The 21,591-nt window shown below is 37.9% G+C and overlaps 5 protein-coding genes and 1 non-coding gene across 9 annotated transcripts; 4 read left to right on the forward strand and 2 right to left on the reverse strand.

Annotated features, from left to right (window-relative positions):
* Positions 1-1,269: 1,269 nt before the first annotated feature.
* On the forward strand, positions 1,270-5,358 carry LOC18010558 (heat shock 70 kDa protein 14). The gene is made up of 10 exons (XM_006392719.2): positions 1,270-1,395; positions 1,768-2,995; positions 3,098-3,325; positions 3,402-3,497; positions 3,665-3,883; positions 3,975-4,169; positions 4,267-4,413; positions 4,517-4,666; positions 4,768-4,898; positions 5,007-5,358. Exons 2-10 carry the CDS (start codon positions 1,826-1,828, stop codon positions 5,158-5,160), a joined length of 2,490 nt encoding a protein of 829 aa, XP_006392781.1. The 5' UTR covers positions 1,270-1,395; positions 1,768-1,825; the 3' UTR covers positions 5,161-5,358.
* A 697-nt stretch (positions 5,359-6,055) lies between these two features.
* On the reverse strand, positions 6,056-6,158 carry LOC112083314. Its single transcript, XR_002897602.1, has one exon. It is a non-coding gene; the product is annotated as a U6 spliceosomal RNA (small nuclear RNA).
* Positions 6,159-6,387: 229 nt separating this feature from the next.
* On the forward strand, positions 6,388-8,091 carry LOC18010845 (fatty-acid-binding protein 3, chloroplastic). The gene is made up of 5 exons (XM_006392720.2): positions 6,388-6,729; positions 7,035-7,139; positions 7,293-7,448; positions 7,547-7,761; positions 7,856-8,091. The coding sequence occupies exons 1-5, from the start codon at positions 6,477-6,479 to the stop codon at positions 8,012-8,014; spliced, it is 888 nt and encodes a 295-aa protein (XP_006392782.1). The 5' UTR covers positions 6,388-6,476; the 3' UTR covers positions 8,015-8,091.
* A 2,099-nt stretch (positions 8,092-10,190) lies between these two features.
* LOC18010737 (mitogen-activated protein kinase 18) lies at positions 10,191-13,790 on the forward strand. The gene is made up of 10 exons (XM_006392721.2): positions 10,191-10,603; positions 10,833-11,241; positions 11,354-11,481; positions 11,595-11,654; positions 11,987-12,136; positions 12,228-12,383; positions 12,517-12,728; positions 12,813-12,914; positions 12,994-13,166; positions 13,265-13,790. Exons 1-10 carry the CDS (start codon positions 10,580-10,582, stop codon positions 13,663-13,665), a joined length of 1,815 nt encoding a protein of 604 aa, XP_006392783.1. The 5' UTR covers positions 10,191-10,579; the 3' UTR covers positions 13,666-13,790.
* Positions 13,791-15,799: 2,009 nt separating this feature from the next.
* LOC18010738 (trifunctional UDP-glucose 4,6-dehydratase/UDP-4-keto-6-deoxy-D-glucose 3,5-epimerase/UDP-4-keto-L-rhamnose-reductase RHM2) lies at positions 15,800-18,599 on the forward strand. The gene is made up of 3 exons (XM_006392722.2): positions 15,800-15,940; positions 16,298-17,873; positions 17,958-18,599. The coding sequence occupies exons 2-3, from the start codon at positions 16,314-16,316 to the stop codon at positions 18,399-18,401; spliced, it is 2,004 nt and encodes a 667-aa protein (XP_006392784.1). The 5' UTR covers positions 15,800-15,940; positions 16,298-16,313; the 3' UTR covers positions 18,402-18,599.
* On the reverse strand, positions 18,590-21,391 carry LOC18010872 (E3 ubiquitin-protein ligase CCNB1IP1 homolog). 4 transcript variants are annotated; one of them, XM_024150199.1, is made up of 11 exons: positions 21,376-21,391; positions 21,197-21,284; positions 20,810-20,900; positions 20,346-20,453; positions 20,162-20,234; positions 20,027-20,072; positions 19,891-19,921; positions 19,426-19,681; positions 19,175-19,344; positions 18,808-19,039; positions 18,590-18,728 (listed from the first exon to the last, which is right to left on the reverse strand). In XM_024150199.1, exons 4-11 carry the CDS (start codon positions 20,413-20,415, stop codon positions 18,722-18,724), a joined length of 885 nt encoding a protein of 294 aa, XP_024005967.1. In that variant the 5' UTR covers positions 20,416-20,453; positions 20,810-20,900; positions 21,197-21,284; positions 21,376-21,391; the 3' UTR covers positions 18,590-18,721. The 4 variants fall into 4 exon arrangements, with proteins under 4 accessions (XP_024005967.1, XP_006392785.1, XP_024005968.1 ...); XM_006392723.2 differs by having other exon boundaries at positions 18,808-19,069; XM_024150200.1 differs by lacking the exon at positions 18,590-18,728 and having other exon boundaries at positions 18,804-19,039.
* Between the last annotated feature and the right edge of the window lie 200 nt (positions 21,392-21,591).

The following is a 21,591-nucleotide window of genomic DNA, read 5'->3' on the forward strand; positions in this document are numbered from 1 at the left end:
AGACAAAACCATCTTCAAAACTTAGAAGACAAGATCACCTAAGTTTTACTAATTGATGAAAAAAATGTAAATATAGAGTCTGCGATTAGCTAGCGTTGTTGGAGTAAGATTAATTGTTGAAGCTACAATTATTATTCAAACATAAAAACAAACCATTTTTAGTCTAACATGAATCCTAACATTACATAAAGCTTCCTATGTAAAACAATGTCCACTCCATGGCGCCAACAAGAAAACATATCGAAAATGCTTACAGTTATCCATTTTTAGTGCTACTAAATCGAAATTAGAATGATATATTTGTTGCATGAGTATGAACAAAAAGAGTAATAAAATCGTTGGGATAATTTATTTTTCGTGTGTCATTGCGTCTTACTATATAAACAACTGATACTAAAAAAAACAACTAGAATGTGATTATGTGAATATCTTAGGAAAATCATCATGTTCTTAAATTCTTAGATTTCACTCGCTTTTGTGATAATCGACATGCTTGATATGATTTCGTTCAAAAACATGTTGTTCAAGGCACTAAGTCTCAGTTTTTAAAGGATAAAATTGTGTTTTCCAGTGGTCGAATTGTTCTGTTTTGGTTCTCCCTAACATTTAGCTAAATCGATGTTCTTTGGTGAACAACATTATTTTTCTTTTACCACAAAAAAAAACAACATTCTGTTCTTTTTGGTTGGGCAAACTAGTTTTCATTAATCCATAAGGAAGGAGCTGTTTAAACAAAACAGGGCAGCTTTTGCAAATGCATCAGTCTCAGCATTACATAAACAAGAAGCAAAAGCAAATAAAACATAGTGAAATTGGAGACAAAATATCCTTATGTCGTGAAAAATGTCTCTAAGCTAAGTTCAATCCGATAAAATTTGACTTGTTAATGATTTCTATCTCAAAAGCAAATTAGTTTTAGCAATGTAGATTTTGAGGGGTTAATTATTTGTTTAGATTCTGTTTTCCACAGTTTACAGAGAAAGTTATTAATTTGTACAACTCTTTTACTCTATATCATTTTGTTCAACTTGAACCAACCTAATGACACATATTTGAACCAACCTAAAAATAAGAACACATATTTAAAAAATAAAATTTATTTGAAGAAAAATAGTTAAGTTGATTGATATATTTGGTAATTAATGCGGGCTTAAACGTAAAAACACCAATTTATCTATGTGATTAACATAATTAATTTTATAGATATCGCAAAAAAAAGAGGAAAAAATGTGTATAAAAAAAAGGAAAAAGAAAGTCGAAGAAAATTCGAGACGAACGCTGCTCCTTATTAAAACCCTCTCTTGTTGTCTCTCTTCTTAGCTCTTCCAGATTTTTAGTTGCGACGATAAACTCAACCTAGAAGCTTCCAGAACCTAAACCCCTCTCGCGATCCAGGTATAATTCCGATGCCCTCTTCCTCGCTAACCCTTAGCTGCATATAGATCTTCTAGATCTGAATCTCCTTTTCTCTTTTTCCGTATATGTCACTTTTAGGTATACGATCTATTCGTATCAATGACTCTCGCATCCGATTACTTGTTTCTCTACTCATCTCTGAGCTCGAATCTGATTTCTCTGTTTATCCAATATCCGTCGCGTGTTTCTCTAGGAAAATTCCCTGCTTCTCGGAATATAAATGGCTTCCGAGCTGCTCTCATTTAGATTTCTGATTCAATTAGGGTTTTAAAGTAGTTTCATAATAATCTGTATATTGCTTGCATCAATTCGTATTGTAATCTGATTTTGTTTTTTATAATTGATGAATAGGGTTGCTGCTATAAAATTACTTGGGAGGACCCAGCATCGAAGTAAAGAAAGCGCGAGAATGAGTGTAGTTGGGTTTGATTTTGGAAACGAGAATTGTCTTGTTGCCGTTGCAAGGCAAAGAGGTATCGACGTTGTGCTTAACGATGAGTCAAACCGCGAGACTCCGGCTATTGTATGCTTTGGTGAGAAGCAGCGCTTCATCGGAACTGCAGGAGCCGCTTCGACCATGATGAACCCCAAAAACTCTATATCCCAAATCAAGCGACTAGTGGGTCGCCAGTTCTCCGACCCTGAGCTGCAAAGGGACATCAAATCTCTGCCCTTTTCCGTCACCGAAGGGCCTGATGGCTATCCTTTGATCCATGCTAATTATTTGGGAGAGAGGAGAGCCTTTACACCCACTCAGGTCATGGGAATGATGCTTTCTAATTTGAAAGGCATCGCTGAGAAGAACTTGAATGCAGCGGTGGTGGACTGTTGTATCGGTATTCCTGTTTATTTTACCGATCTACAGCGAAGGGCTGTTCTGGATGCTGCGACAATTGCAGGCTTGCATCCGTTGCACTTGATCCACGAGACTACAGCAACAGCTTTGGCGTATGGTATCTATAAGACTGATTTGCCTGAGAGTGAACCGCTCAATGTCGCATTCATTGACATTGGCCATGCAAGCATGCAGGTCTGCATTGCAGGCTTCAAAAAGGGACAGCTCAAGATCTTGTCTCACGCTTTTGATCGCTCGCTGGGAGGAAGGGACTTTGATGAAGTTCTTTTCAATCATTTTGCTGCTAAGTTCAAGGAGGAGTACAAGATTGATGTCTCTCAGAACGCCAAGGCCTGTCTCAGGCTCCGTGCTGCGTGCGAGAAGCTGAAGAAGGTTCTAAGCGCAAACCCTGTGGCACCATTGAATATTGAGTGTTTGATGGACGAGAAAGATGTTAGGGGTGTCATCAAGCGGGAAGAGTTTGAAGAGATCAGCATCCCTATTTTGGAGCGTGTTAAGAGGCCCCTGGAGAAAGCTTTATCTGATGCGGGTCTCACCATTGAAGATGTACATATGGTTGAGGTTGTTGGCTCTGGCTCTCGTGTCCCTGCTATTATCAAGATCCTAACTGAGTTTTTTGGTAAGGAGCCCAGGCGTACGATGAATGCAAGTGAGTGTGTGTCGAGGGGATGTGCCTTGCAGTGTGCCATTCTCAGCCCGACCTTTAAAGTTCGCGAATTCCAGGTGATGTGTGCATATCTATGCTTAAGGAAATGTGTTTTTTTTTGTTCGTAGTTGTACTCCAGTTTATCTAACAAGTCATATTTTGAATTCTTTTCTCTTAAGGTTCATGAGAGCTTTCCTTTCTCAATCTCGCTGGCATGGAAAGGAGCTACTTCTGATGCTCAAAATGGAGGAGCTGAGAATCAGCAGAGCACCATTGTTTTTCCCAAAGGAAATTCCATTCCTAGTGTCAAGGCTCTAACTTTTTACCGTTCTGGAACATTTTCTGTCGATGTCCAGTACAGTGATGTGACTGACTTGCAAGCACCTCCAAAGATCAGCACATACACGGTTTGATCTTTTCCCTATGTCATTTTGCTTAAGACTGTAGCGCTCTTGTTTCTCATGGTTGATTACCTTTTTGTAGATTGGTCCCTTCCAGTCATCAAAAGGCGAGCGGGCAAAGCTTAAAGTGAAAGTGAGATTGACCCTGCACGGAATTGTCTCAGTCGAATCAGCAACTGTAAGTTATTTTTATATATTATAGCTATTATGACAATTCAGTTCAACTGGTTCTTTAGGTCAACTATTTAAAGCCTGATTCTCTAAAATAGCTAATTAAAAAGTGATCACTCAGGGCTGTCCCAGTTGAGATCCTTTGATTTATGCTAATTATTTTTTTTCTCTCAGCTTTTGGAAGAGGAGGAAGTTGAAGTTCCAGTCACAAAAGAACAATCAGGGGAAGCTACAAAGATGGACACTGACAAAGCTTCTGCTGAGACAGCTCCTGCTTCTGGTGAATCTGATGTTAACATGCGGGACTCCAATGAAACCAGTGATGCGGCTGGTACTGACAATGGCGTTCCCGAGTCTGCTGATAAGCCGGTGCAAATGGAAACTGATTCCAAGGTTAGTTTATCTACTCAACTGATGGTACTTGCTCTATTCGCTCGCCTTTGAATCTCGAGTTAATGGGTATTTAAAAAATGGGATTGTGCAGGCTGAGGCTCCAAAGAAGAAGGTGAAGAAAACAAATGTACCTCTATCAGAATTGGTCTACGGTGCCATGCAATCTGGGGAGGTCCAAAAGGCTGTGGAGAAAGAATACGAGATGGCCTTGCAAGACAGAGTTATGGAGGAGACCAAGGACCGGAAGAATGCTGTTGAGTCCTATGTTTATGATATGCGAAACAAAGTGAGAATCCTTTTTCTTCTTCTTCTTTTTTTTTTTTTTTTGGCATTGAGAGTACGCATTTACAAGGTTTGCGAACTGACACGTGTTTTGTTTTCAGCTGAGTGACAAATACCATGAGTATATCACTGAGTCAGAGAGGGAAGCATTCCTGGCGAAGCTGCAGGAAGTGGAGGATTGGTTGTATGAAGATGGGGAAGATGAGACTAAAGGTGTTTATGTCGCAAAGCTCGAGGAGCTCAAGAAGGTAATATACACATGATGGATGGTTCTGCTTAAAAGTGTTAAAACAAATCTTTTTTTTGAACATATTGATTTTAACATGGCTTGATGAAATGTCTTATTTGTAGGCGGGGGATCCTGTTGAAATGCGTTACAAGGAGTCGATGGAAAGAGGGTCGGTCATTGATCAGCTTGGTTACTGTATTAACAGCTACAGAGAGGCAGCTGTGTCGAATGATTCCAAGTTTGACCACATTGAATTGGCAGAGAAGCAGAAGGTAAATAATATTTTCGAAAACAGACAGAGCAAATGCTAAGAATTCTCTTGATTTAAGAAGCATATTAAGATGTGTTGTTGTTGTTGTGCGATGATGTGAAGGTTTTGAACGAGTGTGTGGAAGCAGAAGCATGGCTGAGGGAGAAGCAGCAGCAGCAGGAGGCGCTTCCCAAGTACGCAACACCAGCTTTCTTGTCAGCTGACGTTACAAGCAAGGCCGAGGCATTGGACAAGTAAGCAAAAAAGCTCTTCGCATTTTGCGTCTTCCTGTTAAGAGAAATTTGCATTTATATAATGGTAGAACATGAGTTAATGGATGCAACTTTTTGTATGTTTGGCAGGTTTTGTAGGCCTGTAATGACCAAACCGAAGCCGGCGGTTAAACCGGAGGCACCACCAGCCAAGGCGGCGGATGAGGACAAGAGTGAGCCACAGCCACAGGCCTCTGGCGAAGAACCAATGGAGACAGAGAAGTCCACCCAAGATAGTGCCTAAGTGAGAGATTGGTGTTGTATCGATTTTGTTTCTCTACCTTTTGTTAGTTTCGTTATTATTCCCCGAAAGATTCTATATTTTTAACTCTTCTTTTGGATAACAATTTTCAGGAAGTAACGTTCCCATTTGTGTTTTCTTTATAGTTATTTTATCATGTGTGATGCGGATTTGTTCTTTCTACCTGTGAGTTGGTTACATCTTTTTGAAAGTTTTGTTTTTTTAGAGCAAACAAAATTCAATATTTGATCTCCCAAAGCTCAACATATCCTCTGTTCATTACTTTTTTCACCACCATGGTTGTCTTCAATAAGGCCATTAGCTAACCCATCAACATTTAACCACATTCATTTCCACCATTATTGGCCTTTGGACAAGGAGAAAAAAATTGTAGACAGGAGAGTCGGCAAACCGGAGAATTGTACCAAAAAAAAACTGGTTAGCAAAATCGAATGTTGTGGGAGAGAAAATTGATTTCCGGTTCAAATTAGATTAATAACCGGATAATTGGTTAACAAATCCCATAGGTATCGGAGAGTCAAACCCAGAATTGGGAATTAGGTTCCCGATCATCGGAGTTGCAACAACAATGGACACAATTGATCTGCACCAAACGAACGAATCTCTACTGTTCATACGATTTTGTCAAACTCATATCAGTTTCGATCAAACAAATTTAGTCTTTTCAACTTTCAAACAATACCACCGAATTCGAGACTTGATTATCATTCATAACAAAAAAAAGTAAAAAAGTAGGGCTGATTCTTCCGAAACTTGAACTACGACTCGAAGAACAGAAGAAAATAGATTGAGGATAACAAAACACGAAGAAGAATAGGAACATAGATCGAGAAAAACAAAAAAATGAACAAGAAATGGATCTGGAAAATTTTGCAAAAAAAATTTGAACCATTTCTCGATTTGTGCGTGTCATCCTTGCGCAGGGGCCATGCTAATCTTCTCTGTATCGTTCCAATTTTATCGGATGTCCCCGAAGGGACAATCAACTTAGCGACTCTAACGCTTTATAAACAATGGTTTTACTTCTCTGTTAAACGATGTGGGACAAATGGGAAGAACAAGAACAAGAGTTAATGGTGGGTCTTTCTAATGACCTGAAGAAGCCCATAAAATAGTTTAAGTTAAGATTCGTTATCAGGCCCGGTTAGATATTACAAACCCGAAAGCTTTCTTCGGTTTCTACAATAGACCGAAGTTAAACCACAACAACTGAGTTAAATTGCAGAGTCAAGTAGTTCTTCTTCTTCTTCTTCTGAAAAGATCAAACACTTGGGATTTATCGCCGGTGATTTTGAACAATGGACGGGGTTCTTGCAGCGGTTCCATCTGTAGTTTGTGGTGTCTCTCTACACAGTTCTTGTCGGAACAAGGTTAATGCTGTATCCAGACTCCATTTCCAAGGGAGTTCCCTGCGTCCAGTTTCAATGCTTCAAACTGAGAATTGCGTTTCTTCTCTCTCGATTTATCCTTCTCCAAAACGCCATTCGTTGCGTAGAAAGCGACATTGCGGTGAAATTTCGCGTTGCATCGTAAAATCCGCCGCTTCTTCAGGTAAAGGTTGAACCTTTTATTGCTGTCTGTGTTTAAGGACAAAGAAACAGAAATCGATTTTGAAATTGTCTTGGGATGATTTTGATTTTTTGGAGTTACTGGTTTATTCAATCATGGGATTTCCACAAAAAAAAAAAAGAGCAGAAAACAATCTTCTCTTCTAGAGAGGCATTACAACTAAAATAGAAGAGATCATTGTGTTTCTTTCTTTTAGAGCTTGTAGAAACAGTGTTAAGATAAGCAATGAACTTTTTAGAGAAGAAAATTGAAACCTAATATGATTTTGGTCTGTTTGACTTGTGTAGCTGGAAATGTTGACGAGTACGCCCAAGAATCGGCGACTAGCGTCAAGTTTCAGAGAACAGTGACATTACCGGGTTGTTCTAGCCCGCTCTCGTTGCTTGGCACTGGTCAGTTCCGGCCATTTCTGCATTCTTTAGCTTCAAAGTTTTCATTTTTCCCAACGCTTTTGTACATTTCTGAGGGATCTTGTATATACTTCTAAACTTGCTCTGAGACTTCCTTCAAAAGTCTATATCTGAAAATGTATCATTTTTTTTCAGGGTTTAGAGAGAAAAAATTTGCTATCATTGGTGTCAAAGTCTATGCTGCGGGTTTATACGTGAATGAATCTATCCTGAGCGGGTTAAGCGCGTGGAAAGGGCGATCTTCTGATGAAATCCAAATAGACTCATCACTGTTTAGTTCCATTTTTCAAGGTAATGTAATGCTAGAGATGATGGCTTTCTTCGTCCACATTTGATCTGTCTCTTTGTCTCTCTCTCTCACTTGAGTCTCCTTCCTCTCATCGATGCAGCTCAAGCAGCGAAATCGCTGCAGATTGTTCTTGTGAGAGATGTTGATGGTAAGACCTTCTGGGATGCATTGGACGAAGCCATTTCACCGAGAATCAAATCTCAGTCTTCTGATGATAAAACCGCTCTCTCTACATTCAGCGGAATCTTCCAAAACAGACCTCTCAACAAAGGAAGTGTCATACTCTTGACTTGGATCAGTCCTTCTAAAATGCTTGTAAGAAGCACAATTTTCAGGCTTTGGCGTATTGAATTGTTACACATGATCTCTTATTGTTTCTTGCTTATGTTTTGGTTTATTTTTTCGTTAGGTTTCTGTTTCATCGGGAGGATTGCCAACGGATGTGGATGCTGCGATAGAGTCTGTTAACGTTACATCTGCTCTGTTTGATGTGTTTTTTGGAGATTCTCCGGTTTCTCCTACATTGAAATCCTCTGTGGCTAACCAATTAGCTATGAGTCTTGTGTAAAAGTAAATTTCAGGTTGTACTTGTATATCATGAATCTTGCAATGTGTTAATCTTTGTTAATGTTATTTTTCTTAATCAGGCGAAGATAACCAGCTGAAAATACCATGTTTAAACAAATGTAATACTAGAAATCTCATTTGAAACTTAGTTAGATATATAAAGAGCAAAGTCACTCTATTTATTAACAATCCACTTTTAAGATGGGTTATGGTGAATCTTAAAATGGTATCCTAGCAAACTAAACGCAAAATGGGTTGCTCTTTATTTAGTCCAAAGTCATGAGTTAAACAGCCAATTAAACAGAAGTAAAGTAATAACTTAAAAAGTCTTAATCAAAATCATACAGTACTTTATCCAATGGGAAATAAAATTGGTTGTGGAAGAAGACATAGAAATGAATGAGATTGTAGGGTTTAGGCCAAGTTGAGCAAGTGAGCCCTCGACCATATGCAACTTCCTTTGTCACTCTCATTGGACCACACTTCATGTTGTATTTTGATTTATCATATGATGCATTATTATATTTTCCCACTGGAGCACTATTATATTTGGTTCGTTAAATTTTAATAATATATAACTCAAATAAAAACAAACAAAATAAATCTGGTTGATGTGAATATTTTGGTCCATTCAGTCAAATTCTAAAGTAAATGGATACAAAAAGCATGATTCATGTGGTTAATGGTGGTTATGTCCCTCGGTTGAATTGTGACTCATGCATTTTTCTTTCACATATCTTTTTTTTATTATTAAGCACGATGACTTCTTTTCCAAAATAACTACTACGGTAACTATAACAACGTGATATGTGCTGCTTTTAGTATCATATACTATTAATTTGTACCTAATAGAAGAAAATGAATTGAAATACGCACAAAGATCAACTTTAGTTTGAACGCCTTCTTTTTAAAATTTGATACCTTATACAGCATATATTATGAATTTATAGAGTATTTGTGCGGCTTATGATCGAGTTTCTATTTATTTATTTTTTTACAAAAGTGATTAATATAGATTTTCTATATGCTCTAAAAAAATTTTTATATATGTGGGACTGTCTTTTTCATGCTTTAAGTAATGGACCAACTTTGCAACTCACTTATTTGTTTGAATTTTTGAATGCCTCAAATACAACAAAAACAATAATGTTGATATTTTTCAATATTGAATCTAGATCAGATATAATATTAACGTAGTCATAACCTTTTAATGAATTGCCCCTAGTGAGATAAACTTTTGATTTGAGCCAGACACTAAAAGTTGGTCTTTTCAATAAATACTAACGCCAATTTGTGTAAATTGACATGCACATATCAACAATTTAACACCTTTAGTTTCACACGAATTACAAAAACAATCTTATCTTTATATTTTTTTCTTAGAAGAGCAAGACTAAGACATTCCAATGAGGATCGCAATCTTTGTCTATATTTTTATAATTATTTTATTCACAAATAAGAAAATAGACTAAAACACAAGCGACAGATAATCAGATATCAAAGCCAACAACTTGATACTTGAAGTTAGAGGGTCTTTTTCTCAACGTAGTATGGAATGTTTATGTATCAAATATGGTATTTTTTTCCTAATATATTATCGTCTTTGAATCAGTATAATCTCAAAGTAAACAGTTATTAAACGTCAATAATATCTTATATCAGTATCTTCGTTTGACCAAAAAAAATCTTATACCAATATCTTCTAAAGATATTTGTTTGTTTACACATGAATTAGTCAATTCCCAATTGGATGATTATTCCTTAAAAAGTATTTTAAATAAAAAATCGAGGAATTATTTGTTTTATACTAATGTTATCATCATAAGAGAATCAAGTAGTATATTTCCCTGCAATTAGTACGAGTAGAGAAATACTATCATCACGTGGGGGTTAAATTGACAACTTGACAAAAAGAGTAGCTACATTTAAAATTAAATTTTTGGACAGGGGTCAAAATTAGGAAGTAGAGAAATATAAACGGTCCAAGTCCAGCAACAGGTGGCTTAACCAACCAGTTGGGGGTCATTTTCAAAAAGGTCGTCAACAGTGGGGAAAACAATAAAATTCTTACCCTTAGAGTTGTTAGTAATTAACGATACTGCCACTCATCTGAGACTTGTATAACCCGTACGCCATAAGTACCAAGAGAATTGCTTCATTTAGAAATCATTTTTATTCAAATTTAGAAACACAAAAAACTCAAATTCGGTATTTTTTTTTTAAAAAAAAACTTCTGATTCTCTCTCGTCTTCTTCTCTGATCGCTGGATCTAGGTTTTTTATTTTTGTACTCGCTCGTCTTCTTCACTCTATGGGCTGATTAGTGCTCGTCTGGGTTTGAGAGTTTTACGAATCTAGGGTTTTTTAATCTTCTTCTAAAAAGCCTGTTTCGATTTTGGTTTCTGGAATTTATCTTTTTTTCTCTGTCTGAGATTCAAAGATTTCTGAGATAATTTTCGGAGTTTTGAGTTCCCAGAGTTTGTTCGTGTCGATTGCCGTATTCTATTTCGGTCTTTGTGCTTCATCGGATAAATCAGGCAAGATTCGAGTTGATAAATTTGAAGAGGATGCAACAAAATCAAATGAAGAAGGTTTTTCTCTCTCTTTCGACCTCAAGATAATCATACTTTAGTTTGGAATGTGCTAAATAGAGAATAAAAGACTTTCCTTTTTTCAAATTAACAGCAAAAATCAGCTTTCCTATTTCAATTCCAATAAGGGTCTTAGTTGCATGAGCATATAATGCCATCTGGTTTTTTTCACAATTTTAGTGGATTCTTATTAAATTTATGTTGTCTGTTTGATTTTGTGATTCACCAGGACACGAAAGAGATGGAATTTTTCACCGAGTATGGTGATGCTAACCGATATCGGATTCTTGAAGTTATTGGCAAAGGAAGCTATGGAGTTGTGTGTGCAGCTATTGATACACACACTGGAGAGAAAGTTGCGATTAAGAAGATTAATGATGTCTTCGAGCATATCTCTGATGCGCTTCGAATCCTCCGTGAGGTGAAGCTTCTTCGGCTTCTAAGGCATCCAGATATAGTGGAAATCAAAAGCATCATGCTTCCTCCTTCTAAGAGGGAGTTTAAAGACATTTACGTTGTGTTTGAGCTTATGGAATCGGATCTTCATCAAGTTATTAAAGCTAACGATGATTTGACTCGCGAACACCACCAGTTTTTCCTCTATCAGATGCTTCGTGCCTTGAAGTTCATGCATACAGGTCCAATTCTTTTCAATTTTCCCAGACCTGAGTTCGGCAGCATTTTTTTTTTTTTTTTAATTCTGTAGTTGGAACTAACTGTGTTTTTTCTTTTTTTCTTTGATGGGTGCAGCTAATGTTTATCATCGTGATCTTAAGCCTAAGAATATACTGGCCAATGCAAACTGCAAGTTGAAAGTTTGCGACTTTGGTTTGGCTAGAGCATCGTTCAATGATACGCCTACAACAGTCTTTTGGACGGTTTGTAGTCTCATGGCCACCTTTCTATTTGTTAACTGTTAAATTCTGTTTTTGTTAATGTCTTTAATTTTGTTTTCTGAATTTTCCCCTTGGCTTCATTTTTCAAAATGCAGGACTATGTTGCCACAAGATGGTATAGAGCGCCTGAGCTCTGTGGATCATTCTTTTCTAAGGTATGTGATACTGTGGGCTTATATGCTTATGTCTTAGGTACCGTAGAATATCTGCAGAATAGTATTAAAAGATATAGGTAATATTTGATGTTGAATGTATAAGTATAGAGCTGTTCCCCAGTGGGATAGTATAAACCAGCATATATTAAAATAATTCTTGTTCAGGGATGACTTTGAACTCTCCCGGAAGTTGAAAATCTGTGAATCAGGTAACCTTGTATCAGGTTATGTCCATTGAGTGGTTTCGTTGCATCTGCAACTTCATATTTGTGAAAGAAAAAAAAAACATTTCTTTTCTCATAGTCTGATTTACAGTTACTATCTGTTTGCAGTACACTCCAGCTATCGACATTTGGAGCATTGGCTGCATCTTTGCAGAGGTACTAACAGGGAAGCCATTGTTTCCGGGAAAAAGTGTTGTCCATCAGTTGGAGTTGATTACTGATCTTCTTGGCACACCAAAATCAGAGACAATTTCTGGAGTAAGATCCCTTTGTCTGCTTCACAGTCACTTGTCCTATATATGTTTTTATTTTTGATTTTTATAGCTAAAAACCTGTTTCTCTGATACAGGTTCGAAATGATAAAGCTAGAAAATACTTGACCGAAATGAGGAAGAAAAATCCTGTCACCTTCTCTCAAAAATTCTCCAAAGCAGATCCTTTAGCAATACGCCTTTTGCAGAGGCTGTTGGCTTTCGATCCCAAGGATAGACCGACAGCTGCAGAGGTCTCTCTTCTGTCATTTTCACTTTGCTATTAGATTCTTGTTTCAGTCTCTTTGAAAATCTGCCTTGCTTCTTGAGTGTATATCTCTGCTTACTTGTCCATCTCTTTTGTTTTTTTTTTCTTTTTTCCGATAGGCATTGGCTGATCCTTACTTTAAGGGTCTTTCCAAGGTTGAAAGAGAACCTTCGTGTCAGCCAATCTCGAAGATGGAGTTTGAATTTGAGAGACGAAGGTTGACAAAGGAGGACATTAGAGAACTAATTTACAGGGAAATACTGGAATACCATCCTCAGTTGCTCAAAGACTATATGAGCGGATCTGAGGGATCGAATTTTGTATATCCTAGGTTGTTTTTTGTATATCTTAAGGGTTCTTTCTCCCTTCTGGCTTCTCATCCGTTTTGCTAATTGCTTGACTTTTTCCATTGCAGCGCCATTGGACATCTCAGAAAGCAGTTTACGTACTTAGAGGAGAATAGCAGCAGAAATGGGCCAGTCATACCTCTCGAGAGGAAGCACGCATCACTTCCTCGGTATGTTTTTCTCCTTCCTAGCATCTGTAGAGCATGCCAGAGTATTCATCTGTTCTCTACCTCTTATAATTCTCCACAGGTCTACAGTTCACTCCAGTGTAATCCATCCCACCATTCAACCTGACTTGTGTGCGACAGAGAGTAAACGTGTTTCTTTCGAGCCTTCAAGAAATGGAATAGTTTCTGCAGGGCATCCATCAACTTCCGCGTATCCAACTAAAGCTTTAGGACCTCCACCAAGAGTACCATCAGGTAAATTCCTCGGATCACACCACCAAAAATATTACTTGCTAAAATTGGAAACTTTAACCCCATGAAACCAATCTTTTATCGCTGTTTGTTACTTACAGCTAGACCAGGTCGTGTCGTAGAATCATCTGTATCTTATGAGAATGGTAGGAACCTCAAAGAAGCTTATTTCAGAAGTGCGGTATCATCTCCTCACTGTTACTTCCGAGCAAACACCATGAACCACAACGTAGAAGCTTCTTCTCAGCCAAAACCGCAACAATTCGTCCACCATTACAACCCAACCGTGCAGCCAGCTGCTACAACTAACCAGACAGACGTTGAGATGATGAACCACCACCCAAATCCTTATTTCCAATCACAGCTCCCCAAGATAGATCAATTAAGCAACAACACACATATGGCCATTGATGCTAAGTTGTTGCAGGCACAATCACAGTTTGGTCCGGCTGGAGCCGCAGTGGTTGCAGTAGCAGCCAGTTGTATTAGTTCTCCTTTATAGCTCTTGTAACTTTTTGGGTAGTTTCAATAAGTTGGAAGTCCTAAAAAATTAGAAAATGTTATAAATCTTAACATTTTATCCCCAAAAAAGTGATACCATTTAAGGTTGAAATTTTTATATTGTTTCACTAGTGTTAACATGTGGCTGATTTGAGGTAATAAATAGTACCAGTTCACAATGTTGAGGTACTAATCAGTCTTTTTCCTGTCAAAAACTATCAACACCCCTTCAAAACTTTGTTGATCTCCTTAATTTTATTCTTCCATAAATTTGTTTTATTAGACCATAGCTTATAGTTTTAATTTGTTGTACAAATTTATCATATTAGTTTTTTCTTTGTTCTGTTTATTTTTGTTTAATGTATAATATAAAAAACGAATAATTTTTATAAAAAAATTAAAATGTTTCATGATATTTATACTACACTTTCTAAAAAAAACTATGTCCTATATAGCTTTATCTATCTACAACATATAAACCTAGTTGTGAGTCTTGTGACAACTATATAAATGCAGTTATTTAGAATAGTACATGAGATTGTCAAGAATAAAAAACAAAAAAGAGAAATACTGCGTTCTCTGCTATTCACCGATTTCACATGCATTTTAGAGACTGGTTTACTTTCATCTAGAACACACACAAAAACACGTAACTCCGGTAAAAATAATTTAGAAGTTGGCCACTGGTAAAAACACATCAGAACATTAGTACAATTAGTTACGGCGCAGCATTGTAGACTCATCAAACAAACACCTCAGACAGGTTGTTAAACACATTATCCCTCTCCATGCAAAGGAAACCAGGAGGTGATTCTGGTCTCAGTTTTTATGTAAGTATTGTTCAATCATGCTCTGATTTGAACAACTTTGCAATGATATAATGAAGACTCTCTTAAGTAGTAACTCTCCGGACAAGATCGCTTAAATCATTCTGATCCCGGGTTATCACCAGTGATTGTCTCGGTTAGCTTGTTGGCTCCATAATCTTTGAATTTGTTATAAGCGTAGTTCATTGAAGAGAAGAAGATCGTGGTGATTATATACTTCTTAAACTTGAAGATCGGTCCCATTACACCTTTAATTTTTTCTTCAACAATGAGGAATATCTTTCTTTATCGGGAAATTGATCTAGTTCGCTTATATAGAAACATTAGGCCAAAGAATGTGGATGTCAAAAAAAAGTCATTGGTCCTGGGATTTCCCTCCCTCCGTAAATCAATCTTTCGCTATTATGTAATTAGTCATTCTTTATTGTCCAAAAACAAATTAGTCATTTTATTCAATGGTTACAAAAAAAAAGAGTAATGCTCGTTTACCCGCCAATTTAAGACTACCGGTTTCGTGGACTGGGACCTAAACCTGTATAGGCCTGAATTGAGCACATTAAGGATCATAATGGGCTTCCATTATTGATAGCGAATTTGACTTCACTTCTCTCTTTTTTTTGTTTTTTTTAATAGCATGAGAGAGTGTATTTTTGACTCTTTAATTTTATCAATTAAAAGGGAAGGAAATAGTGTGAACAAAAAAGGAAGGAAATTAAATGATTCCGTTACGTGACATTACCTGTGCATTGAAAGATCCGTTATGCTTTAATCTCAGTTTCTTTTTTGGTTTGTTGAACTAAAACTGATGTTTAGTCTCAGGTTCACATGTAATGTAGTTCTTTTCAATCTAACATTAAATCTTTATAACTGACATGCTTACGTTATACTTAAATCATAAACATATAATGGATTTTAATTAAATCCCGATATTAACCTTTTAATTAACGATTTATTCGTTAATTTTCACATTTTTTTGACATTTTAAATTAAATTAAACAATTTACATATTAATTCTCATATAGAAACATATAGTAGAAAAATAATCCTGTTTACTACTTTCGTTTTTTAGTAAAGGTAGCTAACTATACAAATTGCATTCAATTTTTTTATTTTGAATTTCTATTACAGATTTGTGTGGGTAAATTGGGTAAAAGAAAGAAAAAAAAGACATCAGTTTTTAATGTCGGACCCTTAGCTCACGTGAAATAAGTAAATATCAAAGACAAGTAAGGGTAAATTCGTCAATTCGCTCCTACGGTTCTCCGTAACTGTCTCGGCATATAAGAGGCGCAGTGTTCAGAGACGCTCCGTAGACCGTAGATTCCCTCCCTCTTCTTCTTCCTCTGTACTGTTCCTTCTTTTGATCTCTCTCTCAGAAGTTTCTCTCTCTAAACTATCTCTCTTAAGATCTTGTTCCTGGATTATCTGATTCTAATCTGAATTGTGTCGGTACGTGAAATGTGTCTCTCTTCTATGTTTCTGTCCCTCAAAGCTCTCTAAAGCTAATTTGCGAAATGTTGTACGTGGTAGTGACATACAAACATATACGATAATTGATCTGGTTTATACAGATTTCTATCTTTTCTGTTTATGATCCAAAACGTTAATCATTTTGTTCGTTTAAGATCTGCCTGCTAAGCTAAATTGATTCGGTTTTCAGGCGATTGGATCTGGATCTGCCCTTCTTCTGAATTTTCCTTTTTTTGTTATATGATCCGTTCTTGAATTACATTCCAGTGTTTGCAAGATCGAATTTTTTTTGGGTGTAAGTAACGAAAGCTTCTATTTTTTTGGTTTTGGTTGCAGATATTGGTGATACCAAATGGCTACTACATATAAGCCAAAGAACATTCTCATCACTGGAGCTGCTGGATTCATTGCCTCTCATGTTGCCAACAGACTAATCCGTAGCTATCCAGATTACAAGATCGTTGTGTTGGACAAGCTTGATTACTGTTCAGATCTGAAGAATCTCGATCCTTCATTTTCTTCACCAAACTTCAGGTTTGTCAAAGGAGATATCGCGAGTGATGACCTCGTTAACTACCTTCTAATCACTGAAAACATCGACACGATCATGCATTTCGCTGCTCAGACCCATGTTGATAACTCTTTTGGTAATAGCTTTGAGTTTACCAAGAACAATATTTATGGTACTCACGTCCTCTTGGAAGCCTGCAAAGTAACAGGACAGATCAGGAGGTTTATTCATGTGAGTACCGATGAAGTCTATGGAGAAACCGATGAGGATGCTGCTGTAGGAAACCATGAGGCTTCTCAGCTGTTACCCACAAATCCATACTCAGCTACTAAGGCTGGTGCTGAGATGCTTGTGATGGCTTATGGTAGATCATATGGATTACCGGTTATCACAACTCGTGGGAACAATGTTTATGGGCCTAACCAGTTTCCTGAAAAACTGATTCCTAAGTTCATCTTGTTGGCTATGAGTGGGAAGCCGCTTCCGATCCATGGAGATGGATCTAACGTGAGGAGTTACTTGTACTGTGAAGATGTAGCTGAGGCATTTGAGGTTGTTCTTCATAAAGGAGAAGTTGGTCACGTCTACAATATCGGGACAAAGAGAGAAAGAAGAGTGATCGATGTGGCTAGAGACATCTGCAAACTATTCGGGAAAGATCCTGAGTCAAGCATCCAGTTTGTGGAGAATCGTCCCTTTAACGATCAAAGGTACTTCCTTGATGATCAGAAGCTGAAAAAATTGGGTTGGTCAGAGCGAACCGCGTGGGAAGATGGGTTGAAGAAGACAATGGAATGGTACACTCAGAATCCTGAGTGGTGGGGTGATGTATCTGGAGCTTTGCTTCCTCATCCGAGAATGCTTATGATGCCAGGTGGAAGACTTTCTTCTGATGAGAAGAAAGACGCGTCAAGCAACACGGTCCAGACATTTACTGTTGTGACACCAACTCACAACAAGACCGGTGGTTCTAGTGACAAAGCCTCGTTGAAGTTTTTGATCTATGGTAAGACTGGCTGGATTGGTGGTCTTCTAGGGAAGCTATGTGAGAAGCAAGGGATTGCGTATGAGTATGGGAAAGGACGTTTGGAGGATAGAGCTTCTCTCTTGGCGGATATTCGTAGCATCAAACCGACTCATGTCTTTAACGCAGCTGGTTTGACTGGGAGGCCTAATGTTGACTGGTGTGAATCTCACAAACCAGAGACTATTCGTGTCAATGTCGCTGGTACTTTGACTCTTGCAGATGTTTGTAGAGAGAATGGTCTGTTGATGATGAATTTCGCCACCGGTTGCATCTTTGAGTACGATGCTGCACATCCAGAGGGCTCCGGTATAGGTTTCAAGGAAGAAGACAAGCCTAATTTCACTGGTTCTTTCTACTCAAAAACCAAAGCCATGGTAGTATTTATAATCCAACTCGTATGACACTTTCAAAACCAATAGGTCACTTTTGTTCATAATTGTTCTGTTTTGTTTTTCCAGGTTGAGGAGCTTCTGAGAGAGTTTGACAATGTATGTACATTGAGAGTGAGGATGCCGATCTCATCAGACCTAAACAACCCACGAAACTTCATCACAAAGATCTCTCGCTACAACAAAGTGGTGAACATCCCCAACAGCATGACCATACTGGACGAGCTTCTCCCAATCTCCATCGAGATGGCAAAGAGAAACCTAAGAGGGATATGGAACTTCACCAACCCAGGGGTGGTGAGTCACAACGAGATACTGGAGATGTACAAGAGTTACATCGAGCCAGGATTTAAATGGTCCAACTTCACAGTGGAAGAACAAGCAAAGGTCATTGTTGCTCCTCGAAGCAACAATGAAATGGATGGGTCTAAGCTAAGCAAGGAGTTCCCTGAGATGCTACCCATCAAAGAGGCACTGATCAAATACGTCTTTGAACCAAACAAGAGAACCTGAGCACTCAATGAACAACACACTCTTTACCCCGAGTGCTTACCTATACTGTTTCTTTTCTTTCTTTCTTTTTTTCACTTCTTTCTACAAATTTGTCATTTTATGTTTAATCGTCGTTTTACAATCCTTGTAGGTAGTTTCACTATACTGATTCTACTAAAATATGATTTATCATTATTATTTATAAAGACGAGAGTTTTTCCTTTTCTCAAATCCTACATTTTCCCTTCTAAGACATTATAAAAACGAAGAGTCACGTACTGGTTGGGACCATTAGGGATTCCACCAAGGCAGGTTCAAAACACTTGAACTTGATCGCTAGGCTATAACCTGAGGTGAGAAGCAACAACAAGTTAAATAAACCCAAGTATTTGATGTGAATTTGGTACACGAGTTAGAATTTGCTTACGTGAACAGTTGAGGGCGGGAACGAGAGAGCTGAGAGCGTTTGATAGGGGAGAGGATAAGGTTTCGTAGTGTTGATTGGGGATTAGAAGTGCCACCACCACCAAAAACAGGATGTCCTCCTCCTGCTCTTCTGTTTCCAACGTCACTTGGAATTGCGGGTGAGTCGTTGGAGATGTCAAATGGACCCGAGTTTGAACTGTTCTGTCTTGCTGGCCATATCTCATCTTTAGGTCCTGGTGTTGCAGGAGAGTAAAACGACCGGTCTGCGCCAAATAAGTCAACTTGATTTGGAGATATTAACCAACAATAGACTTAGTATCATAAGAATCACTAAACTCATGGCACAGAAAACAGTGTTGTTAATAAACCTTTGCGAGTGGGCTCTCTGTTCTCCATCATGTTAACTGGTGGGTTTGAGAAAAAGTCAGGTTCGTGGTGTCGTGGGTAGAAATTGTTTGCAGGCTGTATTGCTGTGCGTTTGACTGACTCATACTCGCTTCTTAACTGGTCATACATCTCATCAAGCTTCCTTTTCTGTCTGGTGTTTAAACACAGTTAATGTAGCTTGTTAAGATAAGAAACAGATCCAGTCAAACAAAACTTCTGTTGAATTACTGACCTAGATTTCTCGGAGAACTTCTCTTGGAGCTCTTGTTTATCCTTGGTCAAGTTTTCTACCTCTTGCTCCATCATCTGACACCTCTTGCCCATCTTCTGGTAAGCTGTATGCACCTGCTCCATTTTCTCGCTAAACTTTGCTTGCATACCCTCACATTTCTGACGACACTGTGCGACAACTCTATTCATCTTGTACTGCATCTCTAAGTCTCTTTGCGAAATGTAAAACATTACGCTTCGGTATGCACTCTTCATCACTAGATTTAATTAAGGAAAACAGAGGGAGGTTCGTTGAATCTTAGACTGTTGTTTTACCAACGTTTTACTAATGCAATAGACACAGTCAGTTGATGGAAACTGTTAAAGCATTTTTCAGATTTCAAATACAGAAGGACGTTTTTCAGTTAAAGAACCTATTTGCAACTGATACCAAGAGTGAAACGGACTAAATTTATGAAAAGGATACGTATTTGTGGAGAAATTCCAGCCATCGCCATCTGATAACAAAGGTAAGCAATGAGGAGATGTAAGATGGGAATATTGGAAATCTGGAAAAGAAGAAAAGCTATAGCATCCTTGCGTACTCCAGCTCAACCACTTACGTTTATCCATTCTTCATTTGGGTTGGTATCCACAGGTTTCATTAGACTAAGATGAAAAAAAAAAGAAGAGAAACTGTCAAGCAGGAAATAAGGGCTACAATTGAAGCTAGGCAAGTAGCTTAGGGAGATTTTTACCTCTTGGAGAGCACTTGATCACAAATGGGACATGCCCCATCATTACTTAGAATCTTGGTGGCATCTTCAGTGCCTGTTCACGATGTTAAGGTCATCTTATTCAAGCTCAAAAGTATTGTATCCATCAAAAAAAGGCTAAAGAACACTGAGAGTATACAGAAAACTAGAGATGTAAATAGGTTACATAATAAGTGACCACATGTTGTGGCAATGGCCCGGCCCTCCAATTCCCTCCAGCAGGCGTTGCACCTCATGGCAACCTCTGATATAAGTATCTCAAGCTGCTACACACCTGCAAATCAACTTCATAAATAAATAAAAAGATGAAGATTCATGCTGTAATCAAAACTCCCATTCTCCATGTTCCTTTTGATTTAGAGTTCCATCTCTCAGTATTTCTACACGACTAATTCAGAAGCCAAAGTCAAGCGTTTATAGAACTGTTGAAGATGAAATAAACTTGTTGAGATCATCGATAACTACCAACACAGATTTTGATCAACCTACTTTCATTCTAACTACTGCGAATTGTTAAAATGAAACCACGAATTGGTACAATAGGTCTGCTGGAAACACAACCTAAGCAATAAAATCTGTCGAATTTCAGGAGGATGCAGTTTATAGTAATCGGAGATGTACAAAACTTACGGTTAGTGATAAGAAGTTGAAGACGAAATCAAACGAATATCAGGACGGAAACCCTAGAAATTCAGCATAAACGGGCACAGACTCCAGAGATCTGCAAAACATCGCGAAGTAGAGATCACGGGGCCGATTATGAGGATATGCAAACTATTCGACTGCACACGGTCCGAAATTAGGGTTTCTACATCACACCGATCAACCTCAACATTTAGACGCCGACTACTCTCTGTAATTTGAGGTAAAGTTTCTTCAGGAACGGAGACAAATAGGTTTACTAACCTCTGTAATGTGAAAATTGACGCAATCCTTGGAAATGGAACGAACTTAGGTCTAGAAACGAAACCACAGAAAGAATTCGAAGAATCTACGAAGGAAATTAAAGAAGCTTACCTGCGATTTTGTGAGATTGAGAGAGAACGCGTCGCAGAGAACGAGGAAGAACAACAAACGGCGCTTTAGCTCACCGATCTGACGGACTCTGAAGAGGACCACCAAATGATCTAAGAATCGAAGAAGAAGCAGATAACTGAAAATTCCAGAGAAAACACACGAATTACAAGGATCGTTACCTCTTAGCTGATTTCAATGTCGGCGCGAGAAACGAAGATTTGAAAATTCCCTGAAATAATGAGCTGCTGAAAATATTTTAGCCGTTTTGCGCGAGGAGTAAGCAAAAATATTCGTCAATAATAAAAAACAAAATTGAAAAAAATAGACAAGGAGAAGCAGTAATGTAGATACCTAAACGACGTCGCACACGGTTACGTATTTTACGCCGTCAGTGT

Source organism: Eutrema salsugineum, unplaced genomic scaffold, assembly GCF_000478725.1.
Source record: "Eutrema salsugineum unplaced genomic scaffold, Eutsalg1_0 scaffold_7, whole genome shotgun sequence".
Lineage (NCBI taxonomy): Eukaryota > Viridiplantae > Streptophyta > Magnoliopsida > Brassicales > Brassicaceae > Eutrema > Eutrema salsugineum.